The sequence below is a fragment of the Sipha flava genome, unplaced genomic scaffold (genome assembly GCF_003268045.1).
Source record: "Sipha flava isolate LNK unplaced genomic scaffold, YSA_version1 34_pilon_pilon, whole genome shotgun sequence".
NCBI lineage: Eukaryota > Metazoa > Arthropoda > Insecta > Hemiptera > Aphididae > Sipha > Sipha flava.
Genome location: NW_020273045.1, coordinates 3,088,600 through 3,099,540, shown reverse-complemented (window position 1 = coordinate 3,099,540; position 10,941 = coordinate 3,088,600). Strand labels below are relative to the sequence as shown.

General features: G+C 27.0%; 4 protein-coding genes across 4 annotated transcripts in view; 2 read left to right on the top strand and 2 right to left on the bottom strand.

Moving 5' to 3' along the window:
* The window catches only part of LOC112687425, a 2,361-nt gene extending 1,475 nt beyond the window's left edge, over positions 1-886 (bottom strand). Inside the window, exons 1-3 of the mRNA XM_025560122.1 lie at positions 697-886; positions 457-630; positions 10-394 (exon numbers count right to left, since the gene is read on the bottom strand). Of these exons, the coding sequence (XP_025415907.1) occupies positions 10-394; positions 457-630; positions 697-753 (616 nt within the window). The 5' untranslated portion in view covers positions 754-886. The remainder of the gene's footprint in view (positions 1-9; positions 395-456; positions 631-696) is intronic.
* An 81-nt stretch (positions 887-967) lies between these two features.
* LOC112687424 (cytochrome c oxidase assembly protein COX18, mitochondrial) lies at positions 968-3,067 on the bottom strand. The gene is made up of 6 exons (XM_025560121.1): positions 2,720-3,067; positions 2,126-2,263; positions 1,599-1,746; positions 1,419-1,540; positions 1,228-1,338; positions 968-1,153 (listed from the first exon to the last, which is right to left on the bottom strand). Exons 1-6 carry the CDS (start codon positions 3,065-3,067, stop codon positions 983-985), a joined length of 1,038 nt encoding a protein of 345 aa, XP_025415906.1. The 3' UTR covers positions 968-982.
* Positions 3,068-3,437: 370 nt separating this feature from the next.
* On the top strand, positions 3,438-4,873 carry LOC112687423 (vacuolar protein-sorting-associated protein 36). Its single transcript, XM_025560120.1, has one exon. It carries the CDS (start codon positions 3,664-3,666, stop codon positions 4,786-4,788), a length of 1,125 nt encoding a protein of 374 aa, XP_025415905.1. The 5' UTR covers positions 3,438-3,663; the 3' UTR covers positions 4,789-4,873.
* A 617-nt stretch (positions 4,874-5,490) lies between these two features.
* Positions 5,491-7,234, top strand: LOC112687487 (kynurenine formamidase; the record flags this gene model as incomplete). Its single annotated transcript, XM_025560215.1, has 7 exons — positions 5,491-5,586; positions 5,666-5,759; positions 5,844-6,080; positions 6,456-6,525; positions 6,588-6,755; positions 6,845-6,986; positions 7,112-7,234. Coding segments are annotated over exons 1-7 (846 nt in total), but the record flags the coding sequence as incomplete, so codon positions are not given.
* Positions 7,235-10,941: the final 3,707 nt, after the last annotated feature.

Below are 10,941 nucleotides of genomic sequence, written 5' to 3'. Positions count from 1 at the left end.
CAGAATAATCTGTAAAATTGATCACTTTTGGTTTTTGTAAGTCAACAATGAATTGTGTTCCAGGTAAGGGCTTAGAAGATTGAGGTTGATATTTATCTGTAGATTGAAATTGATACCGGTTTGTAAATTGAGTATTTAAATCAAAATTCGGACTAGAACTTTTGTTTGGGAACAATGATTCAAATACTGATGAATTTCTATTTAAACATTGTACTTTATCAGGAGAATCACATTTTAAACTATTAGGATTGAACAAAGTGCCTTCTGCACATGAGTTGACAGAACCTTGACCTTTATTACATCTTATATACTTTCTACAATCTGATGGAACAGGAAAAAGAGCTGTTGATTTTGGAAGGCAATTTTTTTTATCCCACAACAAAGCTGCATTACTCTAAAATTAAATTACAAAATTAAATAGCATTGTTATACTAACAAAATAATTATTTTGATTACCTTGTTTTCACGCTGTTTATTAGACTTTCTCATATAATTCATAGAAGTAATATATTCAGGTTTATTAATTTCTTCATTTTTGACCCCAGTATAAATGTTTTTATAAAATTCAGCCGACTTTAAGTGTTTTTTAGAAAACGATGCATTGATTAATGTACCTGGGTAATGACCAATCTAATACAAAACATCAAACATTTATTTATAAACTTAAAACAATTAATTTACATTTAAAATACTTACACATAATATTTCATGGTGCATGAGAAATAAAAATACTAGAGTACTGTCACTCTTCATGTTGATGTACAGATTAGACTATACACATTAAAATTGTTCAATATTTATCATCAAAGGTTAAGTCATAGCTTTTATAAGCAACACTAAGATAGTACTATACATATATTATACAAAAAATATTTCCTTATCCAATAAATGATTACACAACCTACTTTTAATTATTAAAAAAATATACTGATTATTACAAATAAATAATTATTTATTATAAAAAATAAATAAATTGTAACATTCAAGATATTCTTAATCTAGATTTAGTTTTATCAATTAAAAATTTATATGGATGTTCATGATTGTAAGGTGTTTTTGGTATTCCAATAAATTTACGTACTTGAGGAGATAATAAAAATAAATTTTGAGATAAACCATAAATACTAGAAGCAGTCCAATATAAACATACCCCCTAAAAAATAAAACATTTTATTTAAGTTAAAGAAAATTTTAAATGTTGTAAATTCAAAAATAATGAATAATTACCGATGGCAGGAAACATGAGAGTGGCATCATGACAATGGAAAAACCTCTGACTATATTTGTAAGGATTTTTTGATTACGTGTAGGACTCTTATTTCGTGATTGAGATTGTATCTTTAAATAAGTAAAATGTTTGACTCAATAATTTATTATTTTTCATCAACATAACTAAGTAATTATTTAAATTATAATACCTCAATAATTAAAAGATTTGATAGGCATAGAATGATCGGTAAACAATAAGTTGGGTCAACAGCAGTTAAATTTGAAAACCAAAAGACTCCACCTTCAGTAAGTTCATGAAACCTAGTAACAGCTTTTACAAACATAATATAAAATAAAACCTATTGGTATTTTTATATTATTAATGTTACCTTCTTCACTTGGAGGTAACATTAATGTAATGTTACGAATAGCTATTGACATACAAACCCACATTGGTAATTGTATCCAAACTACTATGGTCGCTTTAGCAGGATGACAGTTTTCTTTTACTATTAATTCATTCCAATACTTTTTTATCTAAATTAAAAAAAATTGAAGTTATCATCAAAAATCAATAGTTGTAAAATGTCAAAGTATGAAAAAAAAATTAATAAAGTTGATTGATTAGATGCAAAATATTATTTATTTATTTGTTTATTTTGATACATTAAAACATCATAATAATTGGTACCGTTTTAAAATTACAACTGAAAAGTATTCTTTAAATATCAAAATATAATATTGATGTTAAATGTTAAGTAGTATAATACATGGATACATGTTTAATACTAAGTAGAAAGACAATAGTACATTAAAATCTTAAAATTATATGATTCATTAAATAAAAAACTGGCAAAAATGAACAATAATACCAAGAAATTATTATATTATAAATAATAGTTTTTATTATACTTGCAGCTTTAGTATAAACTCTTTTAGCTTTCCCTTCAGGCCATTTATGTAGTTTTATGGCCTTAGCTACTTCTTTTTGTATTTCTTTTACTGTTGGTTCAAATTCAATAGAAAGATTTTCTAATTTTGAATTAATATAATGCTAAATAAAAAAAAATAAAATATTAGGTTATACATAGATTAATGTTTACATTTAATTATTTATTTGTAATTTAATCACAATTATATTTAGTTAATAATATAAAACCCACAAACAACTTATAAACACAACTAATTAAAAATACTATGACTTTATGACTACCTAAATTATATTATTCATGCGATAAAAATCATGCACACAGATCAAAAATATTAAATATATATATATATATATATATATATATAAAACAAGTCCAAGGGGACCACCTAGATTGGAACTATCATTAAATTATGAAACAGCAGTATCAATTTATGTCACTTTAACTGTATACATAGAAATAAAATAAAATTATAGATCTCAGTATAAATATTTAAAAAAAAAAATTGTTCAACTAATTAATATTTTAAATTATAATTTTAACTTTTTAAAATATAAAAACGTAACAATAATAGTACCTACTTGGTATATTGTTAGAGGTAGGGTCACAACTAATCTCAGAGTTATGGCACTAAGCATTATTGTTGCCCACCAAGAAGTACCCGTCATTTCATGAAATGAAATTATAAACTGTTGTGCATACGCCACTGGCGTACTGTTGGATAACGTCACAAACCATGAAGGAAGCGTAATGGTAGTGACTGAGGATACACTTCTGTTGGGTATATGCAACCCTTCTGATGTGTTATTTTTGTTACAAAATAACGACGAGCTTAGAATCGGTCTATTCGTATTATAGTAGCTCAAATGTCGACAGTCAATCAATCTTCGAACACTGATCTGCCGAGTGCATAAAGTTGTGATAATCATTTTCGACTAATAGAACAGTTATTTTACAAAATGCAGAGCAACACGGTTAATAATAACACTAATATTATTAATAAATCTAAATAATGTATGTGTTACACAAGCATTCATCCATGTCAATACTTTTAATATGATTTTAATGGACACACAAACAGACGTTCAATTAAAATAGTAATTTTTGAAACTTTTCTGCTGTACAAAGACTAAATGCTCTTAGAACGGCATGGCATAACGTTATCACAAATGTACAACATACATTCTACTGATAAAGGCATTAGCCGTAAAAATTTGATAAATATATAATAAAATGTTATCGTTTCAATTTCAACAGCTGATGTCGTCGATAGTCAGTGTAACTGATAAGCATTGTGTTATTTATTATTTATTTTTCAAAATTTGATTCTCCCAATCGGGGGAACTCACGTGAAGTACGTTTCTAAAGTGTCAATATTAATCATAATTGCTTTTTTGTTTAATTTTAACGATAACAACATATAAATTTGTATTATTTAATTATTTTAAAACATTTTGAATCTTAAAATATAAACGGTTGATATTAGTCTAATACTATTTAAGTACCATTATAATTTTGATTTGAAATGGACCGGTTTGAGTATGTTAAACCAGACCCTTCTGATACAGTACTATGTCGTCACAGCAATGTTACATTGTATGATGGAGATTACAAAACTTCATTTCATCGTGGTAATATTATCTTAACAGTCACTCGTCTCTTTTGGACGTCTGGAGAGGCATGGATATCTTTGCAACTCCGATACATAGTATACATGGAGTCTGTAGTCACCGAATCTTTGTTTGGATCTAAAACCAAAACTATTATTGTTCATTTATTACCTTCGGACAATAAAAATCCTGGTCCTGTTGCATGTGCTAAAGGTGAGTACATCAAACTTGATTTCAAGGATAAGATTCCTGATGGATTTTTGGATGTATTTCAAAAAACTGTGGCAGAAAAAAGATGGGCTGCAACTAAAATCCCTCACCAAATTAGAACTGGGATTGGAGGGATTGAAAAAAATATTTATGAAAAGCAAAAGGCATCCGACATTAGTATTACAGATGCTTTCAAAGATTTGGATAGACTAATGATCACTGCTAAAGACATGGTGATGTTAAGTAAAAATATTTCTGAAAAAATTAAAGAAAAACAAGGTGCTATAAGTGATGATGAAACTGTACGTTTCAAATCTTACCTATTGGGTTTAGGTGTTGATGACCCAGTAACCAGATCTGCATTCACTGATTCAAATGCATATTATACCACTCTTTGTAAAGAAATAATTAAAATTATTAAAGTTTCATTAGAAGAAGTTGGTGGTACAATGGCCCTTGCAGAAGTATATTGTCGAGTTAACAGAGCTAGAGGATTAGATCTATTATCGCCCGAAGATTTAATGAATGCATGTTACATGATGAATAGTGATAAATCATTGCCTGTGAAACTAAAAAAATTTGATAGTGGAGTACTAGCGTTACAATCTTCTTTATATGATGAGTCTATTGTATTAAAAAAAATAGTTGAAGAATTAAAAATTAATGGATCTTTAAGTGCCCAAGAATTATCAACATCAATTGGAGTATCGGTGGTATTGGCTAAAGAATATTTGTTATCAGCTGAAAAAAATGGAAAGTCATGTCGAGATGAAAGCATTGAAGGTTTAAGATTCTATCTCAATAAATTTTTAGATGAAGAAAACATGTAAAATCATAACTTTAAAATAGTTATTTATTGTTTAAATATATTGTTTTTATAGTTAAATTACATATGACACTTATTAACTAGTATAAAATGTAATATATCCAAGTAGAAGCATTAGTTATTAACATACATTTTAAAATTTAATGATAAAAAATATAAAATGAGACTGGTAATTTTTCTTGAGAACTAGTTATATTTAATTATTTTCGAAAATGTAGTTAAATCAATATTTATGTTATTGATGATGAATTATTGGTATTTTTAATTATTATACTTTGTTGAAGATTATAACTACAACTGTGATATAATTAAGAATTTTGTTTCAACCATTACAAGTTATTACTTGCGTTTGTAATTGATTATTATTAATATTATATTATATAATATGTTTAAATTTAATAAATTGTATATATTTTTGTAAAATACATAACTAGTTACGTAATATTATTGACTACTTCAAATGTAAAAATTTTTAGTTGTTTTTTTTTTTTTTTTTTTTTATAAAAATATACATTTGTTTAAATATAATAAAATCATTGGGTAATTATGTAATTAATTATTGATAAATTCAATTTTTATTTTTTTGATTGAAGGTATAAGTATCAAATTACTGAAACTTAATATTTTAACTTCTTACCTGTCGTCAAAACAAGTTTATATACATTTGTATCTCATATTTTGTATTACATAATTGTTGTGCCTTACTAGTAATGTGTTTAAACAATTTATTTTGTTTTCATTGTTGAAATTGTGATTTACTTAAAAGTTATTATTGTGTACGTGTAGAAAAATGGATGAAAAAGTATGATGATTTTAATTTATTGATTAATTGTACATCTAGCCATCGGTATTTTATTTCATACTATTTATTTCATTATTAGAATGACAATGAATTCCTATACACACCTAGTCATTGGTGTAAACGGATGAAACCAAATTTAGTGGTTAACAAACATATCGAAATTGTTCAGTCGAGTAAGTAAGATTCATCATGAATGATTTTAGTATGTCATATACCTGTTAATAAATATTTTTATCCCTCAATATAAATGTTTTTAGTAAGTGAAAAAATGAAGGAATCCAGATATTGTAAAAGTTTAAATATTAGGTATGGACCTGGTGATCGACAACTGATGGATATTTATGAAAACAGTCCAACTTCTGAACATACTTTTGTTTATATACATGGAGGTTATTGGCAAGAGTTGAATAAAGATATTTCTGCATACTGTACAGAACCATTAGTCAATGCTGGAATTAGAGTTATTATACCTGGCTACGACCTTGCTCCATTAGGTATAAAGTTTTTTATATATTCATTAAGTACAATTATATATATATATATATATATATATATATTAGTTGTCTTTAAATTTTTGGACTTTATTCATAACATACTGCTTGAAATTATCTGATTACTACTTGAATGAAAAATTTTACTTCATAGACTTGTTGTAATCTGGCAATATATTGTCCAATTGGATCATTTTCTCTTTACTTCACTATTCTAAAATGTAAGACAGAAGTGTTTATCTGTGTATCCAAAAACTGATTTTGTAACCCTTATTTATATATATATTCGATAGGTGTAATTGTCAACATTTATGTTTTAATTATTTTTTCAACTGCTTTCATTTAGCTGACTATTGTTTATCTTTTTTCCTATTTTAGTTACTCTAAGAAATATTGTTGAAGAAATTCATCAACTTTTATCGTATATAAAGATATGTTTAAAGTACAAGTAAGCGTCACAAACCTAAGGTCTGGAGACATAACTGATTTTTATTTTATTTTTGAAATTAGAAATATTTGGTTGGGAGGCCATTCAGCAGGTGCTCACTTAGCTGCATCAATGATACATCCTGCAGTACATGAACATTTCAGTATTAAAGGATTTATACTTATTAGTGGGATCTTTGATCTAAGTCCATTATTGGAAACTACTATAAATATTCCCCTTAAGTTAAACAAGTAATATATACATTACAAAAATATATTTTTAACTTATATTAAAATAATAATTTAGTTGACTTTACTTAAAAATATACATTTTCTTTTAGAAATGATTGCTTAGAATTAAGTCCACTGAATATTTTGAATAAATTCGATTTTTCACTTAAAACAAACAGCATAAAAGTATTTGTGGTATATGCAGAACACGATTCACCAGCTTTTCATAATCAGTCATCACAATTTGCTAAAGTTTGTAAAAATAATTTTTCTATTTATACATTTCATAACTACAACTATTTTTATTTTCGATTTATTTAGAAATACTATCCAATTTAATACATTACATACTTAGTATATGATTTAATTATTTTTAGTTGCTGCATAAAATTGGTATTGATATATTGGAAGAACGAATAACTGAAGTTGATCATTTTGATATCGTAGAAAATCTTTCAAATAATAACTATTCACTTACAAAACATATTATTAACTTAATTATTAATACTTAATCAACAAGTATAATAACTTATTGAATACAAATATTATATGTCATCGTCTTTGAAAATATATTTAATTTTACTTATTAAAAAATTTTAGGTGCAGGGCACAAATATCGCAATTATATATTATAAATAGTTAAATAATCATGATTAAGTGAAATAACTACAAATTGTTAATATAAACTAGATTAATTTGTAGCTATTTATTATTTTTCATTAATAATGAGAATATAATTGTGTTGATTTGAATTTTTAATAATAACATATTTTTGGCACCTATAATTCAATGTTCTTAGTTTATTGAAAAATAAATCAAATATTAACTATAATTTCCAAATACAATTTAAAATAACTATTCTGTGTATACATAAAATGGTAAGTATCTTATTTTTGTTTTTTCTTATTATAACTGGTTTACCAAATAATATATATTTTTTTACATAATATATATTGTTAGTACACAAAAAAAAAAATAATAATAATAAAATATAGTTATAATTTTATTTAATAATATATAAGTATGATACAAAGTTATGATATTATAGTATCTACCTAATGTAAGTATGAACTTAAACATAAAGAATAATATATTTTTTTTAAATACCAAATAATTAGAAGAAAAATACATAGAAATGTGTTATTTAAATTAATGACTTACTGACTAACATACCTATGGAATAATTTATAAAGAATATTTATATGAAATTTGTATGAAAACCGGTGTCAGTTGTATGTACCAATATTTATACCTTAAATCGATTGTCAACAGCAAAAATATTTTGTCTTTTTTTTTCTTTTTTTCACAATCAGTCAATAAACGGTATTTTTTTGACAATTCCATCTGAAAACAAAATAATCAGTAAATATAAATATTCATTTAATCTATTGCCAACGACAAATAATATTGTATTGTTGAAAATCAATTGATATGGATGTTTAACTACAAAAATGTAGTTGCTGATTTCCATGATATTTATCGAATTTTGCCAATATTTAAAATTTAAAAACTCATAATAAAAAAAAAAAAAAATGTGAATTTTTATAATTTATTACACAAATAAAAAAATAATTTTCTTACTGTTTGTTATGAACGTTTGAATTTTAAATGTTGATAAAATTATTGAATGAGAAACTTAGTAAATACATAATATTTATAAATTATTTTAATTAATACAGTTAACGAAAATGTATATATAAATATTTTAGGAAAAAAAACTTAGAAAATATAAAAATTTCAAATATCTTTTAATAGCACAAAAATATTTGAAATTTTTTGAAAGCTATACATTTTCTAGAGAACTGTGGTATCAGCATTTAGCGAAAATTTTATGTTTTTACATGATTATTGTCCAAAAAAAAGATTCTGGTATCTAGTAAATGTTGCAGTTTTTTTTTTCTCCAAAATTTCATGACACTAAAAAAGAAATTAGAAATTGATGATTAAATCCTTCTGGTCGAAATAGTGTAGAAGATAAATCTATAACCATGGCACCTAGGTAAAAATAAAACATCTATATGGTAAAAATCAATACATCCCTCCAGAATTTATAATAAGGGTACTTATTTAGAACCATAAGTATAAAATAAAACTTTTTTACTATTTATTAAATTATACTACCAGTACTCGTAATGATTGTATACTTCAAATTCAAAAATAATCAAATGGATTGGAGAAACCGTATGGCTTTATGTTCGAGAAATAACTGCGATATAACATTTCAAAAATAAACATCGTCAATTGAAACACGAAATTATAAACCAATTAGGTACAAAAAAGTACTCATACATTCATCGGCCGTCGTATTTATGTTTAAATAATTATTGTATACATGTATGATAAATCGGATAAATATATAATTTTATTATTACCTTCATATCTAGTTCTAAGCCCTGACCGATTGTATGTGATTAATTTGCTTTTGAAGTTTTACATAAGTCATCTCGAGCTTTTGCTTCTTCTTGGCGATCTCTATTTCATGTTCCTTTTTTCTGAGTCTGCTCTTTTGTGCCGCTTCGTTGTTCTTCTGCCGCTTCATGTAGTAGTCCATGCCGTGACTGGACGAGTTCTTCGATGAGTTCATGATGACGGCGGATGACGATCGAAGAAAATGAGTACTAAAAGTGTCGTTTACACAATCTGAAGCCGTCTGTCAGAGAGAGATGCGGAGATAATAATGGTACAGCTGGGACGACTGAGGAAAATATCTTAAGATGAAGAAAGCTCTGAAGAGGGATATGAACGACCTCAGTGAGACTTCTCTTGGTCGGCTGAATACTGGAGTGTGTTAAACAGGGACGTTCGTCGCATCGGGCCGGAAATGTTCGAGTGCGCGTCCCCGCGACTTTTCAGGTGTCATGGGTTCGAGTCGTTGATCGATGTTCGTGAACAATATAATTAACCCGACTGCCCAAAGGTTCCTCGCTAATACGAAATTAATAGCTTCATCCCACCCCATCCGTGACCCGCAGAACCGTCTACCTGCGGTGCGCGCAGTAAGGAGCTCATTTTCATTCGAGAAATCCGTAAGTGCGTCCGCTTCGGTATTTATTGTTGTCAGCGCAAAAACCCATAATTGCACGTCGTTAATCGCACATAAAAGACGTATCCCGCACAAATGTATTTACATATGTAGGTAAATGTGGATATCCTGAGAATTCCGAGTGCTAATCGTTAAGTATACACAATCGTCATTCGTTATTGTGATGGTTTAAACGACCGTCATGAAAATATAATACGCATATGGGAAATAGCGTATTCATATTAATTATTCTTCTCGTATCCGGTGTAAGCCGTAAGGATTTAACTAGGGGAAACGACACGTTCCAGAAAGTATCGAAACTATATGAACTGCGTATAGTATGTAGGTATTCGTGCGTGCCATGTACTATTACTATTACTACTACTACTGCGTATACCTATGTACTGTATGTAGGGTTTTAATGATTTTCGTGAAAAGAACGCCCGCATATATTTGGATAAATTCTTGAGTCCAGGTGGTTGACGGTCGCCCATCAGATTATTGAATTTATAATGGCAGTTCGTGACAGGGATTTTGTAGCAACACTCACTATACATTATACACTTACTGCTTGTCGCCATGCCGGTTATAAAATTATAAAATAATTTTAAAAAAAGTTTAGTATCTTTAAATTAGAGTCTTAAACAGATATCTACTTCACGTGCAGACGCGATTTGTAATGAAAAATCTAGGATTTCCTTTAATTAAATGTTAAACTGTACTAACCTATACAGCACTTATACTTATTGTAAAAATAATATATTTACAGATTGTTTAATAAAACTAATTAAAAACAAAAATGTTAAACGTTAATTTTAACTTTGTAAACAAAAAATTTAAGAGAGTAAATTAGGTAGCTGAGGAATTACTGTTTTTTAATTTTTTGCTAAAAACTCACGAATGAGTTGTGACAAGGGACAAATTTCGCTTCAATACGCTAATTAACTTTGATTAATATATTTTAACAAGAACCACAAGATATATTCTTACGTTTCGTGCTCCTTCTTAAATAGTTACTATTTCTTAGGTTATTTCAAACTATTTCAAGAACACAATTTACGAATTACGGTTTCATCCGTTTCGGAGAAGTTAATCTTCATCGGTATTTGGACGTTTACCCCCCCATGTCTCCCCACCCGATGATTTTAGCACGTTTCGTGCTCCTTCTTAAATAGTTACTATTTC